Consider the following 18,952-nt stretch of genomic DNA (forward strand, 5'->3'; position numbering starts at 1 on the left):
TAGCAGATAAGTGCTTTTTGAGAATTCTTCTCTAATTTTAGTCCATGAAAATTTGCAGGTGTAAACATGACATTAAATGAGCACAGCAAGCTATTATCACCATTGACGGCAAAGTTTATTCCAACAAAATCAAGTTATAGTACCAGAGGATCTTACGTCAAAATTAAAGGGACATTCCAGACAATTTTCATAATTTTACATCATGTAGTACATAAATCGACAACTCCATGTATAGATTTGTGGAATTTATTGTGGTTCTTGAGCAGAGAAAAATACTTTGAAAAATCTTAAACAAATTACACTGAACAAGGATGATGACATAGGAGGTTCACATATTTCAGAAATGTAGCAATGTAATTCCATTACAATACCGCTTGCTTGCGAGTTAACCTGTGTATATCTATGCATGCCTTCTTCTTTTATTCTGCTTCCTTGAGCCCCAACTCATGCATTCTTATTGTGACTCTGCCATGTCATCATCCTTGTTCAATGCAATTTGTTCTAAATTTTGAAAATATTCTTATTCTTCATCCCAATTATCACAAATTCTAAAACTCTGTCCTCAGTATGACTAATTTATATTACATGTAGTTCAAATGTAAAAATCTGAAAATCATCCCGAGGTCTCCTTTCAGTTAGCAATCTCCAGACACCATGATCATGACTAATCCACCTGAGATTTTCCTATATGGAAGTCATCAAGAGCAGTTATTTGGTCGGCATCGCTCCAAGCAATGATGCACGTCTCTTCTGAGTTCAATTCTTTCACTTTTGGTTCTTTACCATACAGCGTTGCTATTGTTCCCTTGATCAAAAGTAAACTTGCTTCAAATGAATCCGTCTAACTGGTGATCATCAGTCTAATGCCCCTAACTGGACAGACGTTTTTAGCTTTCAACAGTGCTCACCGTGCAGCCGAATCCAACCCGTTCTCCAAATCTTGACCTTTGACCCCCGGCTAGTATCACTTGGTCCTTTTCGTGTTCAAGGAAACACCCCCATTCCACAGAGATTTCTTCTCATCGGTCACTAGTTGGAGGCAAAGTTTGTTGCTTCCGGCCACCCACCGAAGTGTATCGGATCGCAGTCTGATGAATCCGAATTGGTTGGTCGAGTATCAGGTGAGTGTCGGACATGTCGCTCGTGATCCTCATCGGACGATCTTGCCTCATCGGATCACTGCTCAACGTGTCTGACACTCTTCTGATAGTCGAACAATACAAGTCGGCTTTATCGGACTGCGATCCGATGCACTTCGGTGGATGGCCGAAAGCGATAAACGTTTAGCTTCCAATGAGTGACCGCACTGAGTGAAAATCTCTGTGGAATGGGGGTATAACGTCTTTTTCATATCTTTTCCACATGTCAAAACTCACTGTTGTCACAGGTTTCTGCTTGGGATTCCGCCAATTGCACCGCTCTATCCCTAAGCGAGTCAGAATGCGAAGATCTAAAGAAACGCCTTAGCATACCGCACAACGAAACTGAGAAGGGAGAACCTTCCTATCTCCAGTGCTACCAGTACAATGTTTCTGGTGTGAGTTTTCAGGATGCGATTCTTGAGGATGGCGGAGATGCGGGGCAGTATGACGTCATTCCCTGTCAGAATGGGTGGGAGCATGACAGGGCGTGGTCAGAGTACACCATCGAGCAACAGGTTTGCAAAAAAAAATCCCTTTTGTCTCAATTGCGTCATCGAACGGTATTCAATAATATTGATTATTCTAGTTCATGTCAAGCAAAGGGTAAGCCAAGTGCCATCAGTATTTGTTGTTCTCAGGAACCCCATATTCTCTCTAAAAGAGCATAGATAAAATGATTATAAATGAATTTATTACTACTTATTTTACTTTATTTATTAAAACTTTATCTTTTTATTAGATAATCTTTAATCTCAGTCAGATACTGTTGAACTAACAACTGAAAATTATCCTCATCCAATTTGTCAGTTACAATAAAAACAACTCGACGCAAGAATTTCATCACAATAAATATCCTCATCCATAGTGTAAGCATTGAAGGATGACATGTTCTTGATTCTCGTTAACATGCACTTGATTCTATTCTTACGTTTTCAAATTACAAAGTGAGGACATAGTGCTGATGAATCATCTCTCTAGAATGAACATGACAGAATGATTTGTTCTTATTGTTTATGTCTGTTTTGTACTTCTAATAGTTTGATCTTGTTTGCCACCGAAAGTACCTGGTGAATCTTTCACAGACGATATTTTTCCTTGGAGTCTTCATAGGATCGTTCGTGTTTGGCGCTCTGGCTGACAGGTGGGGAAAATATCTATTTCTCTATGTTTTCTTTCTCTGATTGCTGGCTTATTTCTCCCTTTTTGGAAAAAAAGGTCCATGAGTCATACAGTTCGAGATCATACAGCCCATAATCTCGTACACCAGGCACACACACACACACACACAAAATGTCGACAACATTTCGACAACATGTCGACAGCACACACACACACACACACACAAAAAAAAAACAAAAAACAGCTCGACACTAAGCAGAAAGGGCCAACGAGACCTACACTTTGTACATTATAAGCCCCTCGATGTAGTATCGGTCGCGTGAGCCTTTTTTGTTTTTCGTCTATTGTTGAGCTCATTGGCCTTGTTTCCATATAGTGTCGAGCTTATGGGCCTCCTTATTTGCTTAGTGTCGAGATGGTAAACTGTATAGCTCGTGGGCCTACTTACTTCAGGTCGAGCTCATGGGCCTATTTTACTTCAGGTTAAGCTCATGGGCCTTGTTCACTTTAGTGTCTAGCTCGTGGGCTGTATGACTCGTGGACAAAGTGACTCTTGGGCAATATGACTGATGGGCTATATGACTGGTGGGCTGTATGACTGGTGGGCTGTATGAACCGTGGGTGTTGAGCTCGCGACGTGCGCCTGATCATTTTACGAGATCCGCAAACTGTTCGCGTACTTCTTAAGACATTGTCACGAAGGTTTGGCGCATGTTCGGGGGTAAATCCCCAGGTGTCTAACTTTATGAAGATTTCATTTCCTTTCATTTCATTTCATTTATTAGGTTTTCTACAAATTAAATCGCAACGTATAGCTACACATCAAAAAAATAGTAAAGAAGATGAAAAAAAAAGACGTACAGAGAATGACATGTATAATGATTAGAGGCGCAGAATACATTTTAATCAATGGAGAAAACGCCATTCCTTTATTTTGAAAATTAAAATAATTTGTGGGGAAAACATAAAGAAAAGCAGATGTTTTAGAGGTATGTCCTCAGAAAAGAAGTTGGCACAAGCACACACACACACACATAGCAAGCATGTCTGCATAATCCAACAAACATCCGAGCAAGTGGGAGCCAGAGAATAGAAAGTTGACTCCTACTCAAGACAGCTATCAACTCTCCTTGGAATTACCTTCATCTTCATTATATGAAAATTTGTGCTGTTCGCATTGAGTACGCATATTATTCGTGTATATGACGGCCGTAGTTCAGCAATTGTACACACAGCATTCACACATACATCGTGAGAGCTATGCACAAATTGCACATGATTTTTTTTTTTTTTTTTTTTGGGGGGGGGGGGGGAACGCTCCATTGTTATTTGTCGGTACACATTTGAAGAAAAAAAATTCTCCGAATGTTGAACTTTGACTTCTTCTTTTTTTTTTTGACACTCGCGTCCTTCGCAAATCATTTGCTTGCTCAGGGAGATTACCCATAAAGAGTTGCAAACAAGTTCGTAATCAGGTACAATCAAATTGTTTGTGACAATGAAAACTGTTTGAGAATTCGATGCCAAAGCTTGATTACAACTGCTTACGAATCCTTAAGAAAGCTGACATTATTTGTCACGTTCGCAAATATTTCCCCAAATATTCGCCGTTCAGTGAGATAACCCCTGTACGCAACAGGGTCATTGATTGGCCCGTTGACAGACGAGAGTCCTGGCGCTCCACTTGAAAAAAAAAAACCCCAACAAAAACAAAACAGGAAAAAAACCCGTCATTGTAGCCGGGGGCTTACCTACTATTGTTCACAAGTAGGTGCTTCTTACGCCGCCTTGTCGTCGGTCGCTTTCGTGACGTAATGAAAATTCCGAGAGCAATTTTGGTGGAAACATTGATTTCCTGGACAGCTAAACTCTTCATAAATTCTCTATGTTTCTACACGGAAGAGCATGAAAATGGCAGTAGTCGAAGCTTCCACACTAAACTCCGCAAGGTGCAGCCGGCTAAGACTTTTTTTTATCATACTATTTCATGGAGCCTGTGTTGTCGTCGAGATGTCCGTAAAATCTATAATTATGAAATTGATCTATTCACCCTCGGAAGCCCCTTTAGTATCATAAAGTCACTGCTCTGACTGAAGGCCATGTCATTATGCCAGCGTTGCCAATAATCATGATGAAGATAATTCATTGATGAGTTTACAAGCTGAGATGTCATTTTGTCACCACAGTGCAGACTTTTGGATTGCGTTTCCCCTCTACAAGTACAAGGTGCCTCTTTAATTTCCCAAACGGTATAAACCCAGGAAAGGATATAGTTCCTCGCAATGTATCAGAACAGGTTGACCTGACATCAACATACTACTCAAAGCTGAATAAACTGAGCCTATATAAGCCTCTCAGGAACTTGAAACAGGTTACAACAACGTCGATGTAGGGCAATTGTCAATCAGTTGCAATAAAAACATCTCGACGGAAGAAATTCATAAATTTGAAGGTTACAATAAGGAAGGCATTATTGAGCACTGGCAATTTACTCGATCGCGTTAGGACGTGCACTGCACGGTTATAGGGTACGCAGTGTAATTGTATCAGCAATAAACTTTATCGTTACATCATTATGCCTCGATCCCTCCAAAGGTGATCATGTGTGTGTGTGTGTTTGTGTGTGCTATGACAGACCAATGGTGATGCAATTTCGTGAAAAGGATTGAAATAACTTTATATGTCAATACTCATATTTCAATACTTCTTTATAAGCTGAGATATCGAAGAAATAAACTATTGAATTGAATTGAAATTGAAGACTTACACCTAGGTCAAGGGTCACAATTATAGGCAACGAACATAATTTGCATGCAATGGCGGACCATACTTTTTTTTGCGGGATATAGTGATCCTTTGAGATGGGAGAGGCATAACATGTTCACAGCCCTCTACAGGTAGTGGAATTTCTTCAACTTTTCAAGACTTTCTGTTACATCTGCATAATCGACACTCTTTGAAAATGTTTTTTTTTTAACGCATCTTGCTGTAATAATAAAAAAGATAAAATCTTTATTGCTCTATACAGGTTGAATGTATTCAAAGTTAAGCTTTCATCCATGACCTTATGTCTGTTTACGTTATTCGGATTTTGATTGTTCCAAACTACCACTATCCTTTAGTTTATGCTCCGATTTTTCTTTACTCTGTTACTGTAAAATATTGACGCAGTCATATCAAATGTTTCCTTTCCGGCGAGGTCTTGCTATCACTTATCAAAATACATCGATGTTATCTCTTCAGATGACCTGGTTTATTGCCCTCAAACCACTATGAAAGTTGATGCAGAACAAAATCTGCGAACACGCAATAAAATATTCTGCTTGTTGGCAAGTTTGTTCATATGCTTGATATTTATATAGCTCCTTCAGTTTAATGATGTGTATTTTTGAAGAATCTTGCATTCATTTGCTCGTTATCTATTGCTTGTCTTTCTATATACTGTTATCAGTATTGACACTGTACCATGTACAGTACCTTCATGGCGTGTCCTCACACTGGGTTTGAACTCGAGCTCACCAGCACTGTGACTTGCAAGGCCACTCAGTTCCTTCATTCCTTTTGTATCATATATAATATACAATATAAATTACATGACATATATAACCGTCAACATAATAGTATACTTAATGTAGCATAGAATCACATAGAAACTTCTGTGATTAACCATTTAGCCAGGCCATTATTAGCCTGCTATTGATCAGTTGATAGAAGCGTGAAAATCAGGAGTTGTATCACATTCTTTTAGTAGTTAATAGCTCAAAGTCAAAATGAACTGCAAAGTATATAGAATTCAAGTACATTGATGATCCAGATTGTATGCACATGTACCAACACTGAAATTTGAAACAGTAGTGTTGTTGTAACTTAAATTACTCTGATTGACCCTACTTGAATTTACTTTTGCCGTTTAGAGAGAAGGTTTTGAATCTAGCAGTAGGTCCTACATTAGCACTGTGCTTGTTTGTCTGTTCATTTCCATCTGAGAAGATGGCTGGATAGCTCATATTCAGCTACGTTAAGCTGGTCTTCCATGGGGTCCAGTTGGAGGTGAGGTGGGACCACTTCACCGGGTTAACACCCTGCTCTTTGCGATGAATGAATGAAGCGGGATCTTTTGCGCGCATGAGTTGTTACTCTCTCATACACGGGACCCCCATTTTATGTCCTATCCGAGGGACAGAGTGTTTTTGCCTCTTGTTAGAGGAAATGGTATGCCTCTTGTTAGAGGGGACGGTATGCTTACACACAACATTGCTCAGTCCAGGCTCGGGTTCAAACCCGTGGCCCTTAGGATCGTGAGGCAGACGCGCTACCGACTGAGCCAACTCACCGCCCTATATTTGTCATCTTATGTTTTGATATTGATGAATACCTGACACGTAATAGCTGGCGCGGTACTTCTATTTCAACCACTAATTTTCTACTTTCGGGTGACTGAAACAGTCATCACTGCTGTCCTATATTATACAGAGCGTATAAAAAAAGGTCAGTCAACTTTGGAGGGTTGCCATTTCCTAATTGTCAGTTATGAAGAGCGCATGACCGAGCACATGGACTTTAAAGACAACAATGACAAATTGCACTTTTTCCAAGTTTGCGTGTTATTGCGAAGGAACAATGCATGTTTGACTGCATGGATGAGATCATCAGGCCAGCCTGCAAGACTGCAGATTCGTGTTTTAGGGTTTCTTCTAACGTTTTATGGTTCATAACCTTCAACATGGCCACGTTGTCGATATCTGGTCCTTCCCATTAAGGCGAAACCATTATCCATTTTACTCTCTGCATATTCAAGACATGGTTAGCCACTGGGAGCTATGTGTTGAATATGAACAGAGAAAAATGGATTGTGTGGGTTGGCCTCTGTGGGAGCGACCAAGTTTTCGGACAAAAGGCCATGTTAAAGGTTATGGACCATAAAATGTTAGGAGAAAACCTAAACACAACCTCTAAATACAAAACCTAAACACAAACCTGCATTCGTACCGGCTGGCCTATTTGGCAACTTTCATCGACAAATCTCATCCATGCAGTCAGACATGCATTGTTCCTTCGCAATAACACGCAAACTTGGAAAAAGTGCAATATGTCATTTTTGTCTTTAAAGTCCATGTGCTCGGTCATGCATGACAATTGTCTACATGATTAGGTATCAATGGAAGAGGAAGAGTTCCCCTTTCCTTTCAACTAACATTGTGCTCTTCATATCTGACAATTAAGAAATGGCAGCCCTCCAAAGTCGGATTACCTTTTTTTTTTGATACGCTCAGACGATGACTGGCGGGGGAGGGAACATACCGAATGTTCCACCCGAAGGGTTTGAAATGCTATTGACGGACTTATAGCCTCCCGAAGTAGCATTTCAAACCCTGAGGGCGGAACGTTTGGTACATGTTCCCGACAACAAAAGTCATCATCTGTTATATTATATGGGTTAGTCAAATTAGTGAAAAAATATGATCGTTCAATCGTTTGGTATCGTTTGTCATTTGTTACGTGAAAATGTTTTCCCATGGGAGAACATTATGAAAATGTTCTGCCCGTGGGCGAACATAACCAATGTGCCTCCATCACGTGACTGTGTTTAGCCAATCACTAACCGGTATTTGACTAACCCATTTAATATTTTGTATTGTTTTTAATCTGATGGTTAAGAATATCATCCGGGCCTATTTTGAAAGCAAGAGATTATTAAGCAGAGGGGTGAAGGTTGAAGAGAACTCACACCTCGGACCTAGTTTGCTGTTCTCAATGATGACGTTCTGGACCGCGTGCTGTAACCAATAGTATTAAAGGCACACGAACTTCTAGATTGAAGAGGGCGCTGTTGGATGGCATGATGATCGCTGCCATCTTGAATACAAAGATGTAAAGCTAGTCAACTATCAATCAAAGTTGATTGTTTGCGCTCTCTTTGTGCGGGCTCAACAGTCGTGCAGGTATAGCGTAAGTATGTGAATGTTGGACTGGAAGAAGCATATCGCTCTCATGTGGATTGAGGTTTAGTCTTACACTTACACATCAATCCGTCAACTACTAGGTACCTGTTACACGTATTTTACACGCAAGTGATAGTTCGCAAGCAAATTTTGTCTTGAAGTATCCATACGTAATGACGAAACAAGTCAGGAACAACGGCCAAATCAAGAGACGAAAGGCCGTGTCACACCTTTCCGGGCAAGCCTTGCGTGCGACTTGCAAAGAACAATTTTGACTACCCGGAGGTCCCCGTAGACGATCCGCACATGACAGTACCTAGCACGTATCTCAACCGTAGTCGCCCGGAGGTGCGCACGCATATTTTTTAACCCGCAACCGTGTTTAGGCCCTGTCACACCTTTCCGGGCAAGCTACTCGGGCTTGTTACGTGTAGGGATTTTCTAGCATACCGGACATTCCTGAGGGCGGAAAAGGATTTGAGCGAGTCAGCGCATGTGTCTTACTTGCTGGACGCGTTCTACTTAAATCATACTTGCGAGTATACTGTGTGACCTTTGTACCAGTCGCGTGGGGGCTGACAACTCAGTGAAGGAATACCTCTGATGGAATGGCTAAAATCCCACAGAATTTCATTATCTTGGCTGCATGCGGGACTGCGAAGTACCTGCGTGGGAGTTGCCTGGGAAGTACTGCCGCCAAGGACCTCCTACTGGCGTTCTGCGTGGACCTCTCCGGTCATTCCCGCGACTCACCCGGAAAAAGTTTTGGTCATGCTCAAAACTTGGCTGCGGTTAAATCGGACTTGCGTGAGCACCTCCGGGCAACTACAGGCGAGATACGCGCTAGATACTGTCAGGTGCGGACCAACTGCGGAGAGCTCCGGGGAGTAAATTTGTTTCCCCGCAAGTGAAGCCGCAAAACTTCCCCAGATACGGTATGACAAGGCATGAATAAAAATTGCAAACATTCTTGTTCGCCCGCTGAAAATCTTCTACGTGCTGGAAACTACCTCCTCGCCACAAGCCCGCGTAGCTTGCCCGGAACGGTGTGACACGGCCTGAACTGAGACTGCCAATCTTTCGACCGTTTTCGACACACATCCCTTACGAATCGGTTGAATTGGACGTTCGAAACATAGCAGATGCGTTTTCGTGGGTCCGTGGAACAGAGCCCTTTTAAACCATTGGTCCGAAATAAATTGCTCTTTAAGTTTTGATGATGTTGAAAAGAACCGATGTGACATCATGTTCATCTATGGATATGAATATTAGATTCATGGGATTTTGTAACCAAATAAATTGTGACGTTGAATACCATAGGTCTACTTGAATTGCTGGGTTTTTTTTACATTTATTTTTAAACTCATTGAAATGAAATTGTTCAAAAATATATAGAATAATCATCAACGCCCGGGTTGGCCCCGTGGGTAACACCCTTATGTTGGTTTTGTTCTATCAAAATGGTTTATTGGGTACCCTTTCGTGTGACCTTCAATGCAGTGATTTTCTGTTGTATAATTCTTGTTCTTTCTGATTTCTTCTTATGATTAGGATCGGCCGAAAGGTGGTGATTTTTCTCTGTGTTGGAATCGCTGTGGTGTTTGGAACAGCCGCAGCATTTTCTACAAGCTACGTCACGTTCGTGGTTCTACGACTGGTCAACGCGGCGGCCTGCTGGGGTCTGATTGTTGTGGCACCCATTATTGGTAAAAGAGGCGCGAAACTGAGGAGCTTTCCCTATCAACATCAGTCGTCATTAAACATTTCCCTACAGTATGCTCACCTTCGAAGACTTTTAAAATGACTGACAAGCTCCACAGTGTCCGCGTGAGACGCGTAAAAATATAGATTTTTTTTGAGGGGGGGGGGGGTTGAAATGTGGTACATGCTTTCATTCCACTCTCTTCCATATTCCTTCATATATATACCTTGAGATTCATTAGAAATGAAACTTTCCGATAACTTCACAAATAAAGATGTCTGTATCATTTACACTCGCATTGTATGATTGTGTTTATCGTTATCGAAGCGGATTAATTTAGCAAGATTGCGTGGGTAAACTAGTCAAATCAGATTATCCAGTGATAGAAGTCATAAAACCCCATTCTACTTATTTTTGAAATAAATTGTAAAAAAATTGTAAAGAAATTGTAAAAACGAAATTATTTTTTGTAGCTGTTTTAGAAGTAATACGATGACATATTCCCCAATTGCGACGATTCAGCGCTGTCATACTTTTTTTTTCAAAACACAAACATTACCTCAAAAATTGCCGCTTTTGCCCCAACAATTATCGCACACAATAATAATGTCCTTTATGCCTTATCAGTACAAAAAATATTAACACACATTACCGCAACAAACGTCCTTCCTAACAGGTACTGAATTTGTCGGCAGTTCCAAGCGTGCTTACATCGGAATCTTAATTTCTTTGGGGTTTCCTGGAGGCTACCTCTACCTAACGTTCCTGGCTTACTTCATCAGAAATTGGCGTTATCTTCTCCTCGCCTTGAACATCAGTTTTGTCCCGTACTTTTTCTTCTACCCGTAAGTTTAATCTTAGTGATAGCCTTCTGAATGTAATTGATTGAGAGTACCAAATGCATATAAACGTGGTAACAATGATGAAACTTATGAAAAATACCACAGAAGCTTCCAATCTACGCTAATTCACTATAATTCTAATCAGAAAGAAATATAATTAATTTCGATTCTTTTACAGTTGGTTTTTCATACCGTATAGGCAAAGTTGCACTAGGAGTAAGTGGGAGTTTGTGGATGCCAACTCAAAAACTGCGCTTACAAAGTTAAAACTAAGCACATTTCTCTGTATGAAAGACCCCGAATTTATAAATAGCATAAACATGCAATGAAAAATTTTGTTCCTCTTTTACGAGATCACCATGTATTCACATACACTGAATCGTTTAGGCAAAAATCGCAATAGGTGGTTTAACTTCTCTAATCCCATCTGCACAATGCTTAGGCGCAATGTCAAAAAAGTGTTAAGCTGACGTGGTCCTTTGGAAAGTTTGTGACAATAAGAAACAAAATCCGCCGAGTTCAAGCATAATGGCAGCCGCCTAAGACTGACGGAAGTAATCATAATTTCCACGAGAGATTATCAGTAGCCTGAATCATTGAATTGAAATGAATTGAATTGAATTGAACTGAATTGAATTAAACTGAACTGAATTGAATTTATTTGTTCAGCATACAAAAACATCAAAGAATGACAATGATAAACAATCAGGATAAAGCACAGAGTAAAGACGGGTCTATGGAATACATGATTAACTGAAGGGAAGCAGAGAACGAGGAATTAAAAGTTTCCTTAAAATCTGGCCGACCCAGGTAACTAATACAACCAAAAAAAAAAACATATTAGTAAACTATCCATGCATTTATGGTCACGCTTTCATTTCCTTAACACATTCTGTTGTACAGACGAGCAAACATGAATAAATAAAGCAATGTTATAGTTACACCACGGTATGACACAAGGCAACAAGATAAGGAGCAAGATATGCCACCTGGAAATTATCAAGCACTTTACTATATTTGCAGACTAACCATTGGCTTGCCGCATTATTACCTGTCCTTATTGTTTTGTGTGAAACAAGTGAAGAGTTTGTTTGCAAAAACCGATAAGTCCATTTTTTAAGATTTTGAAGTACGATCTCTGTCATAAGGTACAAAATAATACCTTTTAAATGATATATTGGCCACTACATATAAAGGTATATTCTAGAAGTTATGGTCAAAAGAAGCAACAATTTTCTTATTATTCTCTTTATTTTTCTTGACCTTTCATCGCAAATATCTCCATTTGGCAAATATGGACTTATCGGTTTTTGCAAACAAACTCTTCAAGTGCACATTGACTCATTGGTACGGAAAGGGTTAGTAGATGGTGCACAGTTTTAACTTATAAAAACAAGAGGAGCAATGTTATTAACTTTAGAGCAAATGAGGGCGTAACGTCCATTTCTCACTTCTATCAAACAGCTTGATTCTCGAGTCTTTCCGATGGCAGCTGTCTATGGGAAGGCTCAAGGGAGCAGAGCTTACCATCAAGCAAGCAGCGAAGATCAACAAAGTTTCTCTTCCGAAATCCACTCTCGAAGAGCTCCAGGTATGGCCTCGATTAGTAAGAAACTATTTACAACAATACGCATTTGTGTAATACCTACCACAGGAGATGTATTATGTACAAGATGCATTAGCATTAGAGTTTATCTTTGAATCTATAAGCATAATATATATATATATATATATATATATATATATATATATATATTTATATGTATATATAATATATATATATATACATACACTACTGTACATATATATATATATATATATATATACATGTATATATACATATATGTATAAGAGTGTATATATATATATATATATATATATATATATATATATATATATATAACGAAGAATAAACCGGTAATGCAATATTTCGCCAATATAGAGTTTATTGAGCAACTCAAATTTTCGGTGGCTTCCATCCACCTTCTTCAGGAGTATCCCGCGTCGATACTCCTGAAGAAGGTGGATGGAAGCCACCGAAAATTTGAGTTGCTCAATAAACTCTATATTGGCGAAATATTGCATTACCGGTTTATTCTTCGTTAAATTGGAGCCAATACGTGAATTCGCAACATGTTTGGACCTAGACTATATATATATATATATATATATATATATATATATATATATATATATATATATATTGCCTGTCGCCAAAATTAAGACTGTTGTAAATATTTTCGGAGTCGTAACAATGTAAACATAATGTCGGTCCATTCCAATGCACCATTGTCGAACAAAATATTCCAAATTGCATGATAATTGATTATAAGACAGTACATAATGCGAAGCTTATTCAAAGCAAGGCTTGTTTCACTTGTCCCCATGAAGTGACCAAAACCGCAAAAATAGTTTACCGTTCGATTTACGGGGTGCTTGTGAAGTTGGTGTCCTACTGATTATGTTTATTTAGGGGGCCTGACAATCTCGTGGTTTAATCACATGCATTGAAGGACTGGATTTAAAGAAAAGTTTTTAGAATAAAAGATTGACGTGACAGCAGCATTCTTGTCAGTGTATGAAAAAAAACCACTGCAACTGATTTCTGTGTTTGTTGTGTTTGTAATCGTGCATGTGGGTGTGTTTTAGGGAAGGATGGGGGTTTCTTTTGTACAGCTTGTGTAGATTTGTTTGTACGAGGGCAGGTTTGTACATTAGGTCATTCGTATCATGGCTGACAAGATATGATCACCACTCTCCACAGTGCAATTAAACTATTCACCTATGCAGGGCAGTACAAGTATCTCAACCAAGGAGAAGTCACGTGAACCGAACGTTACCGATCTTTTCCGAACGCCGGTCCTCAGAGTACGAACGCTGATACTGGTAGCTCTGTGGTGAGTGAATATCGTTCAGGGGTGTGAAGGTAACTGGCTGAGCGTCAAGTGAATGACGAACATGTGTATTAATCTATTACATCTTTCACGCAATCGTCTCCGAGTCCGTTGAACTTTCGAGAGTTTGTACCGTTTCAGAGTTTTTGTTGAAATGTGTAAAGAAACGTTGTATTCATGAAATTTCGTGATTGATATACAATTTATATTTTGATGGTGCTGAAGGTGATATCAGACAATCTTTCTTTTTAAATATTAGATAACGTTAGAAGATTGACGCCATTTGGGGACATCTTTCAACCTCCGAAATCCAGTCGCAGAGTAGATTGATACATTCATCAAATTCATTCTTTTTTTTTCACAACAGGATGACGAACAATTTGATATTTTACGCTCTTCATCTGAGTACGAGTACCTTCGGGGTCAACGTCTACATAAGTTTTGTGATTTCCGGGATGCTGGAAGTGGTTGCAATCTGTCTTTGTGTCTTCCTGGTCGACAGCGCCGGTCGAAGACCAACCTGCATCGTCTCCGTTATCGTAGCAGGATTGGCAAGCTTTGCCGTCATACCTTCTCGTAAGTCTATACTCGTACTCTACAATGCTTCACCGCGAAGTTACTCTGCACATTAACTCTGCAGTAAACATGTACAGGTGGAAAGGAAACGAGCATAAGTAATGGCTCTTATAACAATGACAATATTTCTGTATCAGTATGACTCGAAGGCAGGGCCTACATGACCAAAGAGTTGAATAGCGTCTAGAATGTCAGTCAGATCCGGAACAGTGAAATGCTTTTGACATGCCCTTTAATTAGCCTTCATGAACGTGCGAATAATGAATTATATGATATACAATACCCAGGAGAAAATTCAATATGGCATAATTGATTACTGTTCTTAACACAGCTCCGGGTCCCGTAAGAGCAGCTATGGGACTGGTTGGTAAGTTTGCCATCGCGTCATCTTGGGCGATTTGTGGCATTTACGTCATTGAAGTACTTCCCACCCAGCTAAGGTGATTTCAATTTCTCAGAATTATCTCGAACATTCATCTTGTTTTTCATCTCACCACTTGTCTGTTTTCAATTTCTTGAAACCGTTGAGTATCTCCTTTACTGATTTTGAAGAGTATATTTCTTCTAATCATTTCAATTCAATTTAATTCAATTTGATTCAATTTGATTCAATTTAATTGTGCTTTGTTTTCATCCAACAACAAAAGATCCAAAAAGCTTTGAAACTTTATTATGAAATTGAAGAAACTACATATCTAAAACAAGGTAAAATCACTGTGTTTTTAGTAAATGGAGACATTTTCAACTTATTTGAACTGTCTATTGTTGCTTCATTAATATATTCTATTTCATGCCAATTTCATCGATGATCCAAGAATGGGACTGATGCAACATTTTTATTTGGTTCGTAGTCAAATACATGGAAGTTTTTTTCCCGGTAACTGGTAACATTTAATTTTGTTTGTAGAAAATAATTCCATACTTGGAATCCACCTTGCATGCATTAGTTGTTGCAACGTCAGATGGACATTAGCTATCTTCAGACTAGAGGAGGAAGGGTCGGAGGAAGCTTGGTCGGAGTAACTTCGGAGTAGTGCCCGTCTGAACAAGGTCGTGGTAACTTCCTCCGATCGGAGGAACTAACCACGACCTCTTCCTTCACACAAGATACTCCTGATAAGAAGTATCTCGCTACCACGACTAGCCGGTCGGAGTAAATTGCCCGTGCGGACAAGCCCTCGGAGTACAATATCTCTGAACTTACATACCTTACGACCTAGGTAAAACTTCCGGGGTCAAATCGCAATGTTGACATTTTGCGAGTACACGTGCGCGTGTAGTGCAATTCTAACCTAGTCGATCACGACGAAGAAGCTAGCGCTCAGAAATTTCTATCAACAAGAATGGAGAAGACAAATGCCGCAGGTAAAAAAAAAAAAAAAAAAAAAAAAAAACCCAACCCAAAATAAACAAAAACAATGGGAGGGTCGACGTGCGCGGCGCTACCACTTCCGGAAGTTACAGTACAACGACCCTCCACGGTGATCCCCGCGAAGGACGTGGTAAAGTGGTCGGAGTTTTTCCCACGACCGTGGTGTGGACACAGGGTCGTGGAAAGATAAGCATAAATTTGAATTGTAATTGCTGCGCCATAAAGTTTTACTCCCACTAGATATACGTCTGAACATGGCTATTGACGGGCTTACGGGTTGCCTGGAGCAACCTTTGCTGGCGAGGTATGCATAAAAATAGTTAAAAGGTCTATGTACCCGTGAGAATAGCCATGTTCAGATGTATTTCTAGTCGGAGCAAGAATTTATGGCTCGGCAATTAAAATTCAAATAAATGCATATCTTACCCTTGCGTCCACACGACGGTCATGGGAAGAAACTCCGACCAATTTATGTGCGAGGGTCGGTGTAACTTCCGGAAGTGGCAGCGCCGCGCACGTCGACCATGCGATTGTTTTTTACCAGTGGCATTTGTCTTCTCCATTCTTGTTGATGGAAATTTTGGCAAGAGCGGCAGCTTCTTCGTCGCGATCGATTAGATTAGAATTGCACTACACGCGTATGTGTACTCGCAAAATGTCAACATTGCGATTTGACCAAGGAAGTTTTACCTAGGTCGTAAGGTATGTAAGTTCATAGATACTCCGAGGGCTTGTCCGCACGACCGGGCTAGTCGTGGTAGCGAAATACTCCTGAGAAAACTTAGGGGTATCTCGTTCGGGGGAAGAGGTCGTGGTAAGTTCCTTCGATCGGAGGAAGCCACCACGACCTTGTTCAGACGGGCACTACTCCGACCTATCCTCCGAAGTTACTCAGACCAAGCTTCCTCCGACCCTTCATCCGACCAAAACTGCCTCCGTCTGAACACAGCTATTGTTCTTACGTTCTTAATATGATGTAAGCTAATCTATGTATGTTTTCAGGAAGGGTATGTTCCCGGCAACCCGGTGGCTTTCTAGAGGCCTACCTTGGCGTGGCGGCGGCATGCGATCGGCTAATTGATGGATGCTCCTTCTCGTGGGGCCCATTGACGAATTTTCTTTCATTAACCTGTACATTGCTATGATACTGCTGTACTTGATAGAATTTGCACGCACGCCTTTTGCTATGTCAGGTGGGCCTGGGCGGGCTGTCGCACTGCCAAGAGCGACTTCATCCTTGCTCCAAAGGGGTTCTTCGGGTTGCCGGTGGCAACCTCTATTGAAGTAGTATGCATTTTATGAAGTAAACAAGCGGGTTTATTCAACTATATGCAGTTCGCTTTTATTGTGTAAGTAAATGTATGCATGCTTTCGGGCAGGGTAGGCCTGTATCCTTGGTGACCAAATGGCTTGCCTCTGCATAATTATGTTGCTTCGAGAAATCAATAAATTCTATCATTTAAAAACAAAAACAAAAGATACTATACATACGAAAACACAGATCATAAAGTTTAACACTAATATTTTGTATTCAGCGGAGCAATGATCTTTTATGTGTCGTTCAGGTGCCATGTGATGTAAAAGGAAATTATCCAGCTGAACCGTGAGAGAGTATGGTTTTGCGTGTGTGTGTGTGTGTGTGTGTGTGTATGTGTGTGTGTTACTTTGTGGAAGAAAGTACATGTCCATTTGATCGTGGCACGGTATATTTCTACAATAGTATTGAATTTCTGTTTGTCTTGCGCAGGAGCGTAGGAATGGGTTTATGCTCCACAACTTCTCGTGTGGTCGCTATGGCAACTCCACTTCTTCTGCTCCTCGCTGAGCTGTGGGCGCCCGCCGTACTTGTCATGCAAGGCGTCGTTGCAGTATGTATAGCGTTCTTCCTCCGTCTGCTGCCAGAAACCAAAGGAAAAGCATTGCCTGACACGCTGGAAGAAGGGGAGAATTTCTGCAGGTATCACACACTTTTTTCTCTGTCTTTTCTTTAATTTTAGCGTCGTTGCACAGACTGGTTTATTGAGCTATTCAACGATTTTCAATTCTCTCGTATATCGATGAACCAATAGCAACTTGCTTGACCGTACAATTTAAGAGGCATGCTGACAAGCATCAATCTCAGAAATCATGTATGTGATTGATTGACCTACAGCATAAAACTCTCTTTTATTTCTTTCCACATTCACAATATATATAGTTAAAAAGACGAAATATAACATAATTCACACATAATGCACAAAGGGATGACATAGGTCATCATACAACAAATTAGTAACAAGTCAGACTTTTAAAGAAGTCAGACAATAAAGAAGAGAGAAGCGAAGTAAAGTGAAAGAAAAAGGTGTCCTGTAAAAGCGTCAGGGGCTTGGGATTACCGGACTATAAGGAGTTGGAAAATACGAAAAAAAAAAATCCAACGCAGTGTTGGGTAAATCATACATGTGTGGGATCAAGTGTGAAGCAACCGTGAAACTAGCATTTGGCGAGGAGAAATATTCTGAGTTGTTTTTTGAACGACCTGTTAAATTGTGAATTTCGAATACTGGGCGGTAGTGAATTCCAAATGACCGGATCATGGTGGCGAACTGATTTTGAATGGATGTTTGTACTTCATCATTCAAACAAAACATTGAAGTGAGGTATGGGGTAAGGCTTCTGGTGAAATACCTGAGCATCAAAGAAGCAACTTGTGTGTATGTGTATATGTGTCCTCTTTTATTCTGTGTAACCTACTGACACGGCATTTGCAAAATCACTGGTAATTTTGAATTAAGTATATAGTTTCTCATGTATGTCAAGAGCACGTGTCGTTAATATAACAAATTCTTGAGATATGAAACTGAAAATCTTGTCCGACAACCATTTTCCTAGTTTGAATTGAATGCAACATGAATATTTCTATGGTATTTTTGATTTCAGGGACGAACCTCCCATGGGGTGTATGCCACGGACGCGCAGAAAACGCCAGAAAGAGGACTCGTCTCCAACAAGCGACACCAAAGTGTAGTCCCAAACGAAAGAAACTGTGTGCACATTTTGTTGACATCATTCTGTGAAACCTACTTTACCTCCCCAATTGTTAACCAAGCAAATTATGTATTCCGTTTGGTACTGTTGTCGGACAGTAGTCCTATATGTATCATACATAGATAAGCATTAAGACAACATTAATTTGAACGAATATAAAGTTCTCATCAAAATATGGCTCTCCTGCATCTGCTCTCTTCCAGAAATGAGAGTGTGTGAGTTGCGTTTATGTTTATGTGTGTGTGTGTGTGTGTGTGTGCGCGCGTATGATAAAATAGGTACGTTGTTGTTCACCCAAAGCCTTCGTTCACACACATGTGCACATATTATGTGTAT

General features: G+C 40.1%; 1 protein-coding gene across 1 annotated transcript in view; it reads left to right on the forward strand.

The window, feature by feature from the left end:
• LOC139739098 (organic cation transporter protein-like) overlaps window positions 1-18,596 on the forward strand; it is a 31,632-nt gene extending 13,036 nt beyond the window's left edge. Inside the window, exons 2-11 of the mRNA XM_071649717.1 lie at window positions 1,388-1,657; window positions 2,180-2,283; window positions 9,755-9,909; window positions 10,582-10,750; window positions 12,212-12,338; window positions 13,538-13,644; window positions 14,009-14,217; window positions 14,549-14,657; window positions 17,337-17,546; window positions 18,509-18,596. Of these exons, the coding sequence (XP_071505818.1) occupies window positions 1,388-1,657; window positions 2,180-2,283; window positions 9,755-9,909; window positions 10,582-10,750; window positions 12,212-12,338; window positions 13,538-13,644; window positions 14,009-14,217; window positions 14,549-14,657; window positions 17,337-17,546; window positions 18,509-18,596 (1,548 nt within the window). The remainder of the gene's footprint in view (window positions 1-1,387; window positions 1,658-2,179; window positions 2,284-9,754; window positions 9,910-10,581; window positions 10,751-12,211; window positions 12,339-13,537; window positions 13,645-14,008; window positions 14,218-14,548; window positions 14,658-17,336; window positions 17,547-18,508) is intronic.
• Window positions 18,597-18,952: the final 356 nt, after the last annotated feature.

Source organism: Diadema antillarum, unplaced genomic scaffold (assembly GCF_040938485.1).
Source record: "Diadema antillarum isolate AM-2024a unplaced genomic scaffold, OU_Dant_1.0 seq00000782_RagTag, whole genome shotgun sequence".
Classification (NCBI taxonomy): domain Eukaryota; kingdom Metazoa; phylum Echinodermata; class Echinoidea; order Diadematoida; family Diadematidae; genus Diadema; species Diadema antillarum.